This window comes from Panthera tigris, chromosome B4 (genome assembly GCF_018350195.1).
Source record: "Panthera tigris isolate Pti1 chromosome B4, P.tigris_Pti1_mat1.1, whole genome shotgun sequence".
Classification (NCBI taxonomy): Eukaryota; Metazoa; Chordata; class Mammalia; order Carnivora; family Felidae; genus Panthera; species Panthera tigris.
In genome coordinates this window covers 68,910,038-68,928,606 of record NC_056666.1, presented here as the reverse complement: position 1 = coordinate 68,928,606, position 18,569 = coordinate 68,910,038, and the positions used below count along the sequence as shown (strand labels likewise).

At 37.0% G+C, this 18,569-nt stretch overlaps 1 protein-coding gene across 7 annotated transcripts in view; it reads left to right on the top strand.

The window, feature by feature from the left end:
• GXYLT1 (glucoside xylosyltransferase 1) overlaps nucleotides 1–18,569 on the top strand; it is a 57,169-nt gene that overhangs the window by 13,762 nt on the left and 24,838 nt on the right. For 5 of the 7 annotated variants that reach the window (XR_006219894.1, XM_042992117.1, XM_042992116.1 and 2 more), the window contains exons 2-5: nucleotides 559–651; nucleotides 12,759–12,930; nucleotides 14,345–14,470; nucleotides 18,213–18,464. Coding sequence is in view for 6 of the 7 variants with exons in the window: in XM_042992116.1 (XP_042848050.1) it covers nucleotides 559–651; nucleotides 12,759–12,930; nucleotides 14,345–14,470; nucleotides 18,213–18,464 (643 nt within the window). In the remaining variant the exon portion in view is untranslated. The remainder of the gene's footprint in view (nucleotides 1–558; nucleotides 652–12,758; nucleotides 12,931–14,344; nucleotides 14,471–18,212; nucleotides 18,465–18,569) is intronic. The other 2 variants (XM_042992114.1, XM_042992115.1) reach the window with 1 other exon arrangement.

Genomic DNA, 18,569 nt, shown 5'->3' with positions numbered 1-18,569 from the left:
TCGGACGATTAACCCACTGAGCCACCCAGGTGCCACTTCCAGCATGATTTCTTACTTTTTCAGTTTAAAACACCATATAACTAACTTGAATTGAAGATTAATTTAAAAGCCTTCAAAGATCCTCTCTTCCCTTTTTGTCTCTGTGGCATTTTAATTGCTTCAGGATAAGCAAATATTTTGTTTAGCTGAAAAGGATTTTATTCTAGGGGGGATCTTGTGTAGTACACAAATGAAAATTTTAGGAGTATTCCCATATTTTCTGTTATCTGAGGAGGGGATTTTAATATGTTAGGAGTGTTCCTGATAAGGAATGGTTTTTCAGTCTGCAATATATTCTACCTAAAAGTTTTAAAGTCCTTCTTAAAATAATGGTACCTGAGTAAGGGAGAAATTTCCAAACTCCTCAAGTTACTTTAGCCATAATGAATTGGCAAAATTGGATTTGCAGTTTTGTTGCTGTAAAATAGAACAGTAAGTTATTGTGTTTTTAAGTAAATTCCTTGTTAGTTTTAAATCGAAATACTCACATAGGACTTTATTTCTGTCTTACTCTGTTAGGTGTAAAGATTTCTCTCTGTGTTACTGGAATCCCTATTGGATGCTGCCCTCTGATGTTTGTGGAATGAACTGCTTTTGGGAAGCGGCTTTTAGGTAGGCATCTAATATTTAATTGGTAGATCAGTGTAGGTAAGATTAGATAGTACATAGTAAATTTTTTACTGTAATAGGACATAAAAATGTTTCTTTTCCTGTAATCTAATATTGTCATATAAGCAAATAATTCATATTCTGTTTGGGTTTTCTATTTTTCCTACTTTGTAGTTGTTATCACTCATTTTTAGTACATACTGTGTATAAAATGCTCTAACTTTTTTTTAGGTGTTCTTAGGAGCACTTGTGATCTAATTTTAGGTAACTGGGTGACAAAAGTATTAAACAGGTGATAAAGATAGACTTCCATTGACATTTACAGCCATATATATGACATTTTTCTACTTTAAAGATGGTATGCTGAAAAAACCTTTTGTAGGTGGATGGGGACAACTAGGGAAGGATTACATTGGTTATTAGCAAAGATATTGAATATTGACGAATGAGAGGATAAAAATAAATGTTTAATGAAGGAGTAAGTTTTGATATGACATGGTTTATTGACCTTGCATGTTTGTCAATGTAGTTTGTCAGAGTAGTTTGGCTTTGTGCATGTCTCTGGATGATGAAGGCCTTAGATTCTGCTCTGTTAGTGAAAGAAGTGTTGACAGGAATGGTCTGTCTCCCCAGGAGACACTGAGGCAGGAGCCTGAGATGCCCTTACTAACAGTAAAATTTCTTTGTGATCCACCTGTTTTTATTGTCTTTATGATTCATTTAAATTTTAATTCTACTCATACTATTTGCTAGGCACGGTGCCAGGTAGTAAGAACCAGACTCTGAATTTAATTAATGTGGCTCCATCCTCCTGGAGCTTGCATTCTGACAGGAGCTTCACGCTAGTAAACCTGAGATTAAGATAAAGGGTTGACATGTTATAGCTGTGATAATGGGAGAAATGGGTGACTCATCAGGTGGGATCATCTTAATGCATCAGGGAAAGCTTCCTGTTGGGAGCCATTGCATGAGGAACATGGAAGTTAGCCAGGCTCAGGACAGGAGGTAAAGTATTCTAGGTGGGAAGAACTGCATTCTTAGTATATATTAGTAATATATATTTTTATATTCTTGTATTCCTAATACTTTATACATTCCATGAACAACCAGGAAGGAATCACTGAAATCCATTATTTTAATTACATCTCCTTGCTATGGAAAAGAGTGGGTGATTGAAATTCTAATATGAGTCAGTCAAATCAGATTATTAAAACTTTTAAAAACTAACTTTTGAAAGATGATATTGGAGTGCCTGGGTGGTTCAGTTGGTTAAGCATCTGACTCTTGCTTTTGGCTCAGGTCATGACCTCACCATCGTGAGTTCAAGCCCCGCATCAGGCTCTGTGCCTGCTTCGGATTTTCTGTCTCCCTCTCTCTCTGCCTCTCTCTCTCGAAAATAAATAAATAAACATTAACAAACTAAAGATAATATCACCCTTCACCTTGTTCATAATTTTGGAGAATTAGAGCTCCATATTTTTCAATCTTACAAAAATTTGCTAATGAATGGAGTACTGACAGCCACGACTTTGCTATCTTGACTTATGACATAAATCTGCTCACTCTGGAAGCTGGGTGAGCTAGAAAACTTCTGTATACCCTGATTTACACAACCCAGGTCCTTTTGTAAGTTACAACATGAGTAATAATCTTCCCTCCTCCTCCACTGACAGCAAGAGTACACCAGGGAAGTTGATCTAGTCTGAATCCTGGAGCCTTATTACTCCTCTTTTGGCTTCTTCAACTCATTTTCCTAATGTTCTTATATCTTTACCCATTTTATTTTATATATCAAATCACTGGGTAAAATTTCTCAAACTTAGTTTCTTTTTAAAAAAATTTTATTTGAGAGGGAAAGAGAGTGCATGGGGTGGGAAGGGGCAGACAGAGACGGAGAATCGCAAGCAGGCTTCATGCTCTGCATAGAGCCTGATGCAGGGCTCAATTCCACGACCCTGCCTGGGATTATGACCTGAGCTTTACTTTTTTTTTTTTTTTTTTTAATGTTTATTCCTCTTTGAGAGACACAGCAGGAGCGGGTAGGGGCAGAGAAAGGGGGACACAGAATCCGAAGCAGGCTCCAGGCTCTTAGCTATCAGCACAGAGCCCGACGCGGGGCTTGAACTCACGAACTGTGAGATCATGACCTGAGCCGAAGTCGGACGCTCAACCGACTGAGCCACGCAGGTGCCCCATGACCTGAGCTTTAATCAAGAGTCTGACACTCAGCCGACTGAGCCACCCAGGCACCCCTGAAATTTAGTTTCTTATTTAGAACTTAGGATCCCTCACATTTACTCTATTTGAACATGCAGGACAAGCCAAGCTGCCATATAATTTCCATATTGTTCTCACCGTACATTTCAGTATTTAAGTAACACTTTGTTTTTGCCTGACTCTCAGAGTTTGTCTGCCCATTTGGTAAAACTTCTTTGAAATTCCCCATTACTACCAACCTTAGGTCCACATGTAAATTTACCAGGCACCAGTGGGCCCTTAGCTGACACTGTTTTCTTCACAGGCCTGTCCCAACTTTCCCCTTTGGAATTCTTTATATTTTTATTTTGGTCAAAGCTTATCTGGGGGATTATTTCCTCCCAATTCATTTACACAGTGAACATAAAATAACATAAAAAAGAAAAATCGCTTTTGATGTGCACTGGCTTTTAGTAATTCATATCTACTAAGTTATTTCCTGACCAACTGAATGTGACACAGCAGCTCGTCAGCATGCTCATGCCTCTCCTGTCTCTTCTGTTCTTGAAACAAAACCAAACACAACATTTCTGCAACAGCTTGCGCTCAGTCCTTTTTTCCTCAAAGCATTCTTTGTTTACTCTGTTTCTCTTCACCAGCAAGACTTCTTCGAAGAGTATGTAGTGACTTTATGTCCTTAAACAACAACATAAAAACTTCACCCCTCAATCTGCCTGAGCAGCACTGGCTACCTGATGATCCCCCCAACACTGACCATGAAGTCTCCCTGACATCTGAATTGTTCTTCTGGGGCCCAGTCTTACATTTTTTTGTCCCTTGGATACTGGTTACCACTTCCTGTTGCTTTCAACTCTCAGTCTCTGTCAAGACCAGGGTCTCTGCTTCTGGACTCCTCTCCCTGTCCTGACTCCTCCACATTGATGTTCCTTAAGGTTCTCTTCTTTTCCTTCCTCACTCCATGGATAGTCACAGGATAATCTTTTCTGAGCACCAGAATTGTTTCCAGCTGCAGTTTGGTCATTTTTGCCTTGCTGATTTGGATGCCTCAGACTCTCTTGTTCAAACCTGAGTTCATGATCTGGCTTCTCACACCTTCCCTCATCTGTGTCTTGTATCCTGGTTTATGCCTGACTTTCTTCATGTCAGTCCACACAGTCCACAGACTCTTCTACAGGTCTCCTTTCACCCTGTTGCTCCTGACAGCCTCTTGCTTCCTATTCCCTTAATTATCGTGCTCATCACTTCTTATACGACAGTTTCCCTTCCCACCTACTGCTTCTCCCTTCTCGGTATCCTCTTTGTTACTGTACTTTCGCATCTGTTGTGGTTGTGAATCTTCACTTCCAGACTGTTGACTCTGCAGATAGATACCACATGGTGTTGTTCATCATTTAAGCCCCAACTGAGCAAGGTGCTTGGCAACCAGTAAATAACTGGTGATTTTCCCTAGCACTTCCACACTAACTTTGATGTTGGTATAGTGAGCTTCCTTAGCAATCTCGATTTTTTTTTTTTCTATTTAAACAGTTACCATGCTTTCTGATTAACTCTTTTAAAGTTCTCATTTTGCAATAGGCTATAAATTGTGTGAGGGCAGGACTGTGGCTTTCTTGCTTATCCCCAGTATCTAGCACATGAAAGAAGTTCAAATATTCATTAAAGAGAATGAATTATATTACTGAATTGTGTTCTAGAAATTATGGATTTAAGCCTGCACCAGCATTTTGTGAATATACTGGTGTCACCATGACACTATTGGGAGTTATAAGTTTACTATTTTTTAAAAATGTTTATTTATTTTTGAGGGAGAGAGAGTGCATGCACAGGAGGGGCAGAAGGAGAGGGGAGAACAGAGGATCCAAAGCGGGTTCTGTGCTGACAGCAGAGATCCTGATGCAGGGCTCGAACTCCCAAACCATGAGATCATGACCTGAGCTCAAGATGGAAGCTTAACCAACTGAGCCACCCAGGCGCCCCATAATTTTACCATTTATTAGAGTAAAATGATAGATTGTTACTGATTTATGTTTTGTTATTTGTTGAACATATTTCCTTATTTGTTTAGCTTTCTAATCTTTTGTTGTATATACTTCCTGTATTGATATTTACCTCTTACATTTTTAACGCTTATTTTATGATCTCTTAGGCTGATTTTGCCACTGATTACAAATATATTCCTAGTTTCATTTTTTATTTTGGTTATTTCCTTAAGTGATCTCCCCCTCCCCCTTTTTTTTAAAATACCTCTAGGCCGAACGTGGGTCTTGAACTCACAACCCCAAGATCAAGAGTTGCATGTTCTACCTACTGAGCCAGCCAGACATCCCTAAGCAATCTCTTAATTTTAGTATTATTAAAGAATCTGTTTTATTGTACTAATTTTTTTTGTGTCTTGAGCTTTTAAAATACTTAATTTTTATGGTGGAAATTGATTTTCAACTTATGGAATCCATGGTTACAAATGAATTTTGTTATGTGTATTACTTTGAGTGGGCCATGCTAGTTTTAGGAGCCATATTTGTACAGATTATTTAAAATTATATTTTAGCAATTAATACTTAAATTTCATGTTAAATTTTTAGATTTTCTTTTTTATGCTATATGTAAAACCCTGAAGATTTTTTTGAAGTATTATATTTTGTTTCAAAAGTGATTATATATAATTCTTTAAAGTAGTTATTTATTGGGGCACCTGGGTGGCTCAGTTGGTTAAGCATCGGACTTCGGCCTAGGTCATGATCTCATGGTTCATGAGCCATGGTTCATGATCTCATGGTTCAGGCCTGCATCGGGCTCTGTGCTGACAGCTCAGAGCCTGGAGCCTGCTTCAGATTGTGTCTCCCTCTCTCTGCCCCTCCCCTGCTCATACTCTGTCTCTCTCTCTCTGTCTCTCAAAATTAAACATTAAAAAAAAAAGTTACTTACTACTAGTATGATAATTCAACACGTTTTTTTAATAGAAGAGAAACTTTTAAGCTATACATTAAGGAAATTGACATTAGTGTTTCTAAACAGTTTTCCATTTTGTTCAACTGCAAGTTTTTGTTTTTGTTTTTAATATTATTTTGAGAGAGAGAGAGGGAGAGCAGAGGAGGGGGAGAGAGAGAATCCCATGCAGGCTCCATGCTGTCAGTGTGGAGCCTGATGCGGGGCTTGATCTCAACGAACCGGGAGATCATGTCCTGAACTGAAATCAAGAGTTGGACGCTTAACTGACTGAGCCACCCAGGCACCCCTCAAGAGCAAGTTTTTAAAGATGCTTCATAGCAGTTACTTTTTACTTTGAGGAAATAGTTATCAGAAACTTAATTTATTTGACTTTACATACTTCATTGTAATGTTAATTCTTGGTATAAATATTATTATACATTGTTCCCTTTATAGGTTGGAAGAATAACCTTGAAAGCTTTTTGTGCTGTCCAAATTTAAAAAAAGAAAAAAATTATTATGGTTCTTTTCATAGCAGAAATGTTACTTAAAATAAGTCTACTCCCACGGTTTAGAAATCTGTTAACAATGTTTGTATTAGAATTTATCATCTAAGATAGTGGTTTTTTTAAAATGTTTATTTATTTTTGAGAGAACGAGTTGAAGAGGGGCAGAGAGAGAGAAGGGGATGGAGGATTCTAAGTGGGCTCTATGCTGACAGCCTAATGCAGAATTCGAACTCACAAACCATGAGATCATGACCTCTGCTGAGGTCTGATGCTCAACCTACTGAGCCACCCAGATGCTCCACATGTTCTTTAAGTATTAACTTTTTTTTTCTGATTTCCCCTCTGAACTTTTTACTTCGATTAGTTTCAGTTTTTTTTAATGTTTATTCATTTTTTGATAGAGACAGAGTGAGATCATGAGTGAGATAGAGACAGAGTGATGGGACCCTGAGATCATGACCTGAGCTGAAGTCAGATGCCCAACCCACTGAGCCACTGAGCCACCCAGGTGCCCCGTACTTTGATTAGTTTCAAATCTACAGAGGTTACAAGAATAGTATAGTGAGCACACATATACTATTCACTAGGTATTTATCTATTAGTGACATTTTGCCACTTTCTTTTTTTGGCTGAATCATCTGAAAGATAGGTATAGTCATTAGGGTATACACCTAAATATTCAGCATGTATCACCTCATGATAGAGACATTCTCCAATATAACCATAATAAAACTATCACTACCAGTTATTTAACTCTGGCAGAATATATATTCATTCATATTCATATTGCCTTATTTTTCTATCAGTGAACTTTATATCTCCCCCACTCCTAATTCAGGACCTAGTCAAGGATCATACACTACATTCAGCTGTGAGATCTGTTTAGTCTCCTTCCCTGTAGAAAAGTTCCCCAAGCTTTTTTTAGGGACCAGTAGGGGGGATGGTCGTGGTATCTTTGATGACATAATATTCTTTGGTTTTGCAAAATGTTCCTTTATTTGGATTTGCCTCTCTTCCCATTATTAGATTCAGGATTTGGGTCAGGAATGCTGCATAGGAGATACTGTGTTTTTCTTTGGGCATGCTCTCAGAAAGCATCTGTAGTAAGTTTAATATTGGTTCAGTTTGATTAATTGGTTAAGGTGGTGGTGTCAGACTTCTACATGTATCTTTATCCCCTTTATAATGTTTGGGGATAATACCTTGATACTTTGTGGTTGTAGCATTCATTAATTCTTGTTCAAATCATCTCTTACAGTGGTGATTGTAAAATAGTGATTTATGTAATTCTGTTTTTCCTTCTACATTTATTGGCTAGTATTTTTTAATAATTTTTTAAATGTTTATTTTGGGGGGGGGGGATTGGAAGGGGCAGAGAGAGAGGTAAACACAGAATCCAAAGCAGGCTCCAGGGTCTGAGCTGTCAGCACAGAGTCTGACATGGGGCTGGAACTCACCTACTACAAGATCATGACCTGAGCCAAAGTTGGACCCTTAACTGACTGAGCCACCCACGCGCCCCTTAAAAATAATTTTTTATGTTTATTTTGGCTAGTATTTGTTTTTAAAGAAAGGTTTCCCCCTCCCCCCCTGACCCTTTTATTTAGTATCTTTTAAGACTCAGATTTATTTTTTAATGTGTTATTATTCGCTATTATAATTCCTCTTGATGCTCAGGTTATGCCAGAGTTGGCCTTGAGAGCACTCAGATACTATCTTTGAATTATCTGTAGAATTTCTTCTAATTATATATCTGTAGAAAAATAGGTTTGACTTAAAAATGACCTTTTGGATAATACTTCTTTAAATCCACAGGGACTTTTCTCTTATTCACGGTGTGATTAAAATGTAGCATATTTTTACAGACAGGATTATATCAATTCAAGAAACAAGTCATTTTGGGATTCAGATTATTTGAATGGCAGTTTCCCTATAACCTATTAGAAGGTTTTAGTTTTAGTTATCCCTTCCTCTAGTGTGGAAGCTTACTTTAGATTTTTTTGAGTTGCAATTATTTCCTGTTCTTAGGGTCTAGGGACAGGGCGGTAGACAATGACATCTTTAAAGTATGCTCTGTTTTGTTATTTTAGGTGTTAGAGTCTGTACTATATATAATGCTTTTGCTAAAAAGGGACACGTAAGAAAAAGTAAATGCAATGTAATGGACAATACTTCTTCCATAGAAATTGATGGAAGAAGTGCTGGCAGTATGTCTGAAATAAGCTTTGCTAAAATGCCTGGGAGGAGTCATCCCTGGTACTGATTTTAGAGGTGTTTTTTTTTTTTATCTTGAAGAACATTTGACTTATTTTTCTTAAGAAGGTTTTATTATAGGGGCACCTGGGTGGCTCAGTCGGTTGAGTGTCTGACTTGATTTCAGCTCAGGTCATGATCTCACAGTTCAGGAGTTCGAGCCCTGCATCGGGCTCTGTGCTGACAGTGGGAAGCCTGCTTAGGATTCTCTGTCTCCCCTCTCTATCTGCCCCCACTCTGCTCACTGTCTCTCTCCCTCTCAAAATAAATAAATAAAGTTAAAAAAAATTAAAAAAAAAAAAAGGTTTTATTATACTTGTCTTTGTGTGTAGAGAATTCTCTACAAAGCAACACGTGAATATTATGGCTTACTTTTAAAAATCTCTTGCCTTTTAGCTTTGAGGCAGGATCTGGTTATGACCAGTTAAGCAATCCAAGCCTGTTGGCAATTCTAAAATCTTGGGGGCGCCTGGGTGGCGCAGTCGGTTAAGCGTCCGACTTCAGCCAGGTCACGATCTCGCGGTCTGTGAGTTCGAGCCCCGCGTCAGGCTCTGGGCTGATGGCTCAGAGCCTGGAGCCTGTTTCCGATTCTGTGTCTCCCTCTCTCTCTGTCCCTCCCCCGTTCATGCTCTGTCTCTCTCTGTCCCAAAAATAAATAAACGTTGAAAAAAAAAAAAATTTAAAATCTTGGTGTGGAGGCATTTATCTGGAAGATGAGATAATTTAGAGCTCTGTGAAATTGTTTTGTGTCTGTCTTGATTGCCTTGTCATTTACTTTTGTCCTTGTGGCTTCGACTGCTTTGAGATGAATGGGGTGCACATCACCTTTGCTATAGATAGACAAGGCATAGGGTTTCAGGGTTAATAAACTGAGGGGCTCAACAGAGAAGAGGGAAACAGACACAGGCTGCTGCCAAGGGAGGAGGTACTACTTCTTTCCAATTGCTGTCAACGGAAAAGAACAGAGCTTTAAAAAGACTCAAGCTATTGCTAACACCATATATGTGAAGGAAGTGGCATAGCACGTGGGTGGGGAAAGGATAAATTGTGGAAACTCTGCAACAAATGATGTTTGCACAGTTGGAGAGCCATGTGCAAAATTATGCAATTGTTCCCTACTTTAAACTGTTCATAAAACTTAATTCCTGGTAGGTTAATACAAATTTTAAAGACAAAGTATGTACCTAATATTATATCTTAATTTAATGATAATGTTAACCTTGATGAAGAATGAAATATCACCATTGTTTCTGGTATAGTAAATAATGCTTCTTATGTGACTTCTTCATTTAATACCATTAACAAAGTGGTGTAAAAATATTTAACTTTATGAGTTTTCTGGGGGAGGTTTCTTTTTATTAAAAACAGTTTTTTTAGGGGTGCAGGTGGCTCAGTCAGTCGAGTATCCAACTCTTGATTTCGGCTCAGGTGTTCTCGTGGTTTGTGGGTTCAAGCCGTGCACCTCCACACTAACTGCGCAGGGCCTGCTTGGGATTGTCTCTCTCCCTTTCTTTCTGCCCCTTCCCTGCTCACGTGTGCACATACCCACATGCTCTCTCTCTCAAATAAGAAAACCACCAAAACACAGTTATATTTATTTTAATTTATTATTGTCTTTATTAAAGATTTTATTTTTAAATAATCTCTACACCAATGTGGGGCTTGAACTCACAACCCTTGAGATCAAGAGTTGTATGCTCTACCTACTAAACCAGCCAGGTGGCCCAACAGTTTGTTTTAAAGAATCTCGTTTATGGAATCATTGGCCCATTAGCTTGAACAAAGGGTGAATTACTAAGGTATTGAGGAGTTTATGTTTGAACCTTCCAGTAAAGGGATCAGGGAAGGAAATGATCCCTGTGTTTTCTAGAAGATATTTGGGCTCAAAAGCTTTTCAGCTCCTCTGCTGAAGGCTGCAAGTTGCCAGTTCTGACATATGTGAGAAATGTCCCATACAAGAGAAATGAATCCATTTTCAGGCCTTGGGAATCTGGTCAGTCCAGAAAAACATCATTTTCAACTGCTATCTTAATTATTTCCAGGCTCTTAGCAAACAGCCTTGTTAATAAGAAGGGGTAGATCCACAATAAAAGCAGGAGTACATTATATATATTCAGACTTAATTTTTTATCCTATTAATATAAAATAATTCCAAATGTTTAATGTTAAAACATTAAGATGTATGAATTTGATCTTGCCGTTTGTCATTTCGAGCCCCACATCAGACTCTGTGCTGACAGCTCAGAGCCTGGAGCCTGCTTCAGATTCTGTGTCTCCCTCTCTCTCTGCTCATGCTCTGTCTCTCAAAAATAAGTAAATGTTAAAAAAAAAATTTAAAAAAAGATGTATGAATTTGACACTCAGATATGTTTTACATAGTCATTTGTTTGCATTTCATGTTATTCCTTAGTATGATTTTCTGATTTCTGATATCCCACTCAGTTGGAAGATTACCATGAGCAAGAACAAGATTTTCCTCAGAAAACACTTCTGTTTCACTTTTAGCACATGGACATGTGAACACTCAAGATTCCAAAGTCCTATGTTAAGGAATATCACTACAATTAATTTTGCTTGCAAATTTAAGAAAAATGATTAGTCACTCATTCTTGCTACTGCAGATCTCAGTAATGTATACATACAACTATTAACATTAAACAATATAATTGCTAATCCTTATACCTTTTACAGAAAGGATCTCAGCAAGCACTGAATTAAAGCCAGTTTTATGTTTTTAGTTCTAAATGTTTGCACTTTATGTTCCTTAATGTGTTATTAGTTTTGTTTTATGCTGTCTTTCATTCTTCCTTTAACTATCAGTTCCAAAGTTATTATTTCATGCCATTATTACAGATGAGATCTGTATTTAATATTATATAAATAGGTTATTTATTTAATGACAGCGCAGCCACACATAACTAATTCTGTCCGTTATATGCTCGTGGATTAATATCAGTTCATTGTTTAGGTGCAAGAGTTTTGAAAGTTTCCTTAGGCCCAGTGTGGTTCAGTGCTGCTCTGTATTTGAAGTAGGGTCTGACACAGCCTAGGCCAATAACTTAGGTTTAGGGAATCTTTCCTTTCAAAATCACATACTGATGTTTGGCTAGTATGTTTTAGGCCATCTCAGAAATTTTTACCTGGTGCTGAGTATTTGGAGAATGGGACTGAATGCCTATCAGTGAAAAAAGTTATATGAAGGAAATGTAATTAGCATGGTTGAAGATTGAATATAATAGTTAAATATATATGGATGAATTTATGTTTGGGTTTGCTTCAAAATGTTCTGTTGGTTAGTGGAAGGGGATGTGGGGGGTATTTTAGATGACATAATAACATTTGAATGGGTAATTGTTGGAGTTAGGAGATGGTTGCATGAGGATTTATTCTTTCTATTGCAGTATGTTTTTGAGATTTTTTTTAAGTTTTTTTTTTTTTTTTTTTAATTTTAGAGAGAGAATGCAAGTTGGGGAGAGGGGTAAAGGTGGGGAAGGAGAGAATCCCAAGCAGGCTCCACACTCAGCACGGTGTGGAATGTCGGGCTTGATCCCACGACCCTGAGATCATGACCTGAGCTGAAATTAACAGTCTGATGCTTTAACTGACTGAGCCAGCCAGGTGTCCTGAGATTTTTTTTTAATTAAAAAGCTAAAAAATAATTGAATGGAAGACCTTCAATCAATGGTGCTCCTTTTGTCAATTGGCAGGTTCCTTGAGAGAATTAAGCCCTTAATGCAGCCAGTCTCAGTAATGAATTAACTTCTCTCCTGTGTATTTAGAATGGGGCTAGTTATGTACCAATCTTGGGAGAATTGAAAAGAGTGGTAATTTTTTTGTGTTTTGTGGTTCCTAGTGAGGAATATTTGCTGAGAAAGCCTGGTTGAGGATATAGAAATACATAATTGATTCAACATTGTACTGTTTTGCAATTTGACATTTCTTTGCTATTCAGTTATTTTTGTTTGTATTTGTTTTTAAAGATTTTATTTTTAAGTAATATCTACACCCAATGTGGGGCCTGAACTCACAACCTTGAGATCAAGAGTCGCATGCTCTTCCGACTGAGCCAGCCAAGCACCCCATTTCTTTGCTTTTTAAATAGAAATTTTAAACTTCAGTTTTTGAACATGGTCAGAATACCATGTTGTTACCATGTTACCCAGTACTAAAACAGTTGGAAAATGTGGTTTTCTTTTCTATTAGGTATAGTCTAAAAGTGCAGCCTGCTCAAAGAATGCACCTCGCTGTGGTTGCCTGTGGTGAAAGACTGGAAGAAACTATAACCATGTTGAAGTCAGCTATCATTTTCAGCATCAGACCGCTGCAGTTCCATATTTTTGCTGAAGATCAACTACATGATAGTTTTAAAGGCATAGTAAGTATTTGAGACTTTGTCAAGACTGTAGAGGTGAATATTCAATGTCACATTATAATAGAATGTTGTTGCATTCCTTCATTGAACAAAAATATTTATTCAGTAACTAACTGCCCTCCTAGAGTGGGGCGGCCACTCCATCTAAGAATCCAGATGTAGGTGTAAGAGGAAGGTTTGTTTTTGAAAAGGAGGTTACTTCAAGTCCTTTGCAAAGCATGGAGGTTTTATTTCACCGGCTTTAGCTCCAAGATGATTTGACTGAAAAGTTCTGTGATTTAATTGTATTCCCATGTTTGGCTTGGGAGTATCTCAAACAGTGTGCACAGGATTTTATTTCTGTTTTGAAGGGAGGGAGCTCTTGATTGACAATATAGAGGGAAGCGGCTTTTTGTTCTGATAAGAAAGTTCTTTACTTTGGTTTTATATTAGTTACAATCAGTGGCTATATTGGCAGAAAACTTTAACAGTGGCTTAAACAAGACAGAAGTTTTTTTTCTTTCTCACATATAAGTCGACAGTCTGTGGTATATGGTAACTCCATGTCTTCCGGGACTCGCTTCTGTCTTGTGGCTGAGCCATTTTGACATAAGGCTTCTACCTTATGGTCCCAGATGGCTACTCCAGCTTTGGCCCTCACACTCATATTTTAACCAACACAAGGGAGAAAGGAGTGAAGAAGGCCAATCCCTTCGTACCCTCTTAGAATACTTTTCAGAAGTTGCATATGACATTCTTGCCAGTGTCTCATTGGTCTGAACTTAGTCGTGTAACTATATTGTTAAAGTTGTTTGTGAGGGTTAAAAGTATACTCTTTAGTCAGGGCAACCATATAACCTTAACAACAAAAAAATTATAACTGTACAAGAAAAGTAGAACAGATAGATATGGGTAAAGAACATATAAGAGAAAGAAAAGTCACCTGAAATGTCACCACCTTGTGTTCTGAGACAGTGGTAAAGATGATGATAATCATCTGAACCACCGAGGCACCTCGGACAGATATTTTCTAACCAGTTCATATTGGTCTGACTTTGAGTGTAAATATTTCCTATTATACATACTTGGGTGTAAAATTAGTGCTTAATTTTTTTGAGTTTAATTTGTTTCGTGATTGATGGGATTTATATGTCAGATGAGGTAGATGAACAACTTGCAAGGCTTTCAGCTTTCTGATTTTGTGGTTGTTATAACTTTCATTGTGCCTCTGATCTAGAATGTTACTAGGATTTTAATACTGTGAATAAAACAAATGGTGGAAAAGAAGAATCTGATTTTCTCTGAACTGTGTACAGGATTAACATATAATACCTTAATTTTTAGCTTTTCAGAATAATCTGTTGGTTTATGATTTTGCAGAGAAAATTGAAAGTGAAACAATCTAACCTGAGTTCTTATTTTTTTATATATTTCTTAGCTTGAGAGCTGGTCATTTCTGCAGACATTTAATTATTCATTATACCCAATAACTTTTCCAAGTGAGAATGCAGCGGAATGGAAAAAGCTGTTTAAACCGTGTGCTTCCCAGAGATTGTTCTTGCCAGTAAGTTTTTTCTCCGGTGTTTTGTTTTTCCTTCTAATTTTGCCTTTACAAACGTGAGTTAATGAAGAGTTACATAGAAGTCAGTTAAAAAAACACAAACACATGTAGATTTTCCCTTTTTACATTAGGAAAAAAACTTCCTGTAGAACAAATAAAAGCTACAAAGAAAACATCTGTTAAAAATGAAAAATGTAAGTAATTTCTGTTGAAATACTGTTTCTTACATTTTAATTTATTCAGGGGCTGTAGACTGTTTTTTTTTAAGAAGGAAGGGAGGTCATCAGATCTTAATGGAGCCAGGCCTGTTGCAGACATGCACGGACAGTCTCCCCTTCTAGTTGCCCACTGCATTTATAATTTGGGAAGTGAAGTAGATTGCATCATTAAATAGCCATTTCTTTCTTATACCAAGCCACATTACTCTTTCCTGATTATATTTTAATGCAGTTGGCAAGGTGTGTGTTTTTTTTTTAATTATTTACAGTTTCTTTATTTTGAGAGAGAGCAAGTGTGCACGAGGGAGAGTGGGGAAGGGGCAGAGAGAGGATCCCAAGCAGGCTGCATTGACAGTGTGGGTGGAACCCATCAACCATGAGATCATGACCTGAGCCAATACCAAGAGTCAGACGCTTAACCAGCTGAGCTACCCAGGCACCCCGACACAGACACAAATTTAAGGCATGTAAACTCAAGGGAAATGGGAACCATTTATTCAGTGGAGCAATTCTTTGGTGTTATTCTCTGGTGATAAACCCTGATCATTTTTTTAAATGTAAAAATATTCAGAAGCAAGATTACCTCTTTCTTTTGAGTTGATTTCATCCACAGTTTTAAAATTCACAGTAGTTGTTAGGACCATTATAATGTTTAAAATACTTATGGTAGTAGAATATTGAACTTAAGAAGCTGACAAGATCCTGGAAAGTGATTGAATTATGGGGGAGGAAAGTTTAGTTATTTGTTATTCTTAAGTGGAGTAAGGCAATTCTTAGTATACTAGGAATATAATTTACCAAATCCAAGTCATCAGTAAGATTTAAAGTTATAATTTTGAGCAGAGTCTGCCTAACCAGTAACTTTGTTGCTGTGCATAAAAAATTCAGATCCTAGGATCTTCCTCAGTCTCTGCTTCCATTATAAGAAGCACACAAATAAGGGATTAGATAGGGAAAAAGCCCGAGAAGTTTTAGATATTTCTTGTAGATTTTAGAAGTTTATGGGGTACCTGGGTGATACAGTCAATTAAATGTCTGACTCTTTGCTTTGGTTCAGGTTGTGATCTCATAGTTAGTGAGTTTGAGCCCCACATCCGGCTCTGTGCTGACAGTGTGGAGCCTGCCTAGGATTCTCTCTCTGTTCTCTCTCTGTCCTCCCCCTCCCCCCGCAAATAAGTAAAGTATAAAAATAGAAAAGTTTAAGACAGAATTTTAATGTGGAATCATTTTAGTATCACATTCATTTAGTTAATAAATTGAGTGCTTGTTTTCTGCCAAGAGTCTGTACAGAAGTGTTGGGTATATAGGAATGAATGGAACAGACTTGTTTTCCTAGAGCTTATTGTCCAATGTGGGAGGCAGGGGCTAAACAAATACAATATGGCATTAAATAAATATGTTACTGAAAAAATAGTATGTGATGATAGAAGCCTAATATTATAACCATTTCTCTTCAATTTTGTTCTGCATTATTAACAAGTTAAATTGTTAATGTTGTGATATGAAATTTGCCAGATCATTTAGTGTTGTAATCTGGTTAAATTCCTAAATGGAATTTGAAACAGTAAATATATTTGAAACCTGTCAAATTGTCCTCATATTTCACTGTTACTTCTGCATCTTTTTAACTAGATTTAAGTAAATTGATGCTTTATTTTTCTAAGTTATAATTTTTTTCATGGAGTTTCTCTTCATTTGATATAGATTGATGAAAACAACTAATGTAAGCTCTTCCAACTCCTGCCTCCTCCAAAAGGAACTATAGAAAAAATGCTGACATGGTTATTATTTGACCTTACGTCTGATCTCCAGTTAACAGTGGCTCTCAACAGTGATCAGTGTCTTCCAAGTCTGCTAACAATATAATAATTTGTAAACACACTTTGTTTCATGGTACAGAAGCAACATGTTGATATAAAAACAATTTCCTTCACTTTTCTGCATCCCAAAGAGAGACAGACATACAGACATATACATACATACCCTGTAATTGGGATCTGTGAACAAGTGAATCTTCCCTACTCAGGATCTGTAGTCAAACCATCAGATTTTTTACCACCTTGATATTAAATCAAGGAGAGAATGGGCTGATTGCAGCCTGGTAAGCTGCTCATTAAGGTGATGACTCAACCTTAGCAGCAGGAGGAGATAACAACTTTGAAAAGGAGCAGAACGAGGATCAAACTCTTACTCTCTTTATATTCTTTTCTTTTTTTTTAATTTTTAAAGTTTATTTATTTTGAGAGAGAAGAGAGAGTGCAAGTGGGGGAGGGGCAGAGAGAGAGAGAGAGAGAGAGAGAGAGAGAGAATACCAAGCAGGCTCCATGGTGTCAGCATACAGCCTGATAAGAGACTCAAACCCACAAACTGCAAAATCCTGACCTGAGCTGAAATCCAGAATCAGATAATGGCTTAACCAACTGAGCCACCAAAAGATTTAAGTTAATGTAATAATTGAGTTGTACTAATATGCTGATGTATGCAATAAATTTAAATTTGTGAGAGTTGGATTCTAAACTTCTTGGGTAAGGCAGAAATAAAGTATTTTCCTTGAAAAATCCCTGTAGAAAACATATTTAACATCTCTCAGAAAATAACAACGTAGCTAGTCTTTCTTTCAGGACAAGTTTTGTCTTCACCCTTGCTAAGTACATGCACATTTACTTTGATTTGTTGGAGATAGTTTGTAGCAGGATTTTCGCACAGAGAGTCGTGCACAGAGGCTTTTCTTTCCAGGAAGCAACTTTATTCATGCCGGCACTGCTCAGTTGGGTTCGTGCCCAAAGAACTGAGCCCAAATGCCACGTGGGGTAGTTTTTAAATGTATTTTCTACTTCTTTGTCTCCCATATATGGTAACACACACAACCATGCAGTCCAATTAAGTGATCTCATGTTACAAGATCATGAAGGATGTTGTCACGTACACGTATAGTCAGGTTACCTTCAGTTTTGTTTTTTTTTTTCTTTCTTTCCTTAGGTAGGTAGGGGACCCTACCACAAGTTAAGCACAAAAACAAAACAGTGTGGACTCCAGAACTAGGTAGTTTGGGTTCATCATTTTCTAGTTGAGACCAAAATGATATATACATACCAGCCATTAGTGTTATAGACCGAGAGAACATGTTGAGAAGATCTTTGTTTGTATTGATTTATTTCTGTATTTATTTCAGGAAATTAAGATTCAAGATGTAAGTCAGCTAAGTTAATGTTATTTTCCATCATGAAAAGAATTTCCTCCCAAATCTTTACTTTTCCAATTGTTAGTACAGTATTTATTTTTTTGTTCTGAATTGTTTTTGTAGCTTTTTTCTCTAAAAGTTAATATAAAGATTAGCACAGTGCATATATATATATATATATATATATATATATATATATGCTATTGTAAAAATGACACAGGAAAAATGTCTTAAAAATTAATGTAAATTAGTTTATCTCATAGGTATTTTTTTACAGTTAAAGCTTCTCTTATTTTATGTTAAATAAATAAAAATATAATTATTGTTTCATATTCTCTTCTTATAGTTAATCCTGAAAGAAGTTGATTCACTCTTGTACGTGGACACGGATATCCTTTTTTTACGGCCAGTTGATGATATTTGGTCTTTACTAAAGAAATTTAATTCCACACAAATTGCTGCAATGGCACCAGAACATGAAGAGCCTCGAATAGGATGGTATAATCGCTTTGCCAGACACCCATACTATGGAAAAACTGGAGTAAACTCTGGAGTTATGTTGATGAATATGACTAGAATGAGAAGGAAGTATTTCAAGGTAAGTCACTGATACAGGTGCTTGGTTGAAATTTCTTTGTTTCCCCCCACACAGTTTTTGGTTTCCAATTTAATTTTGTTTTATTAAAAAGTAGATTAAACTATT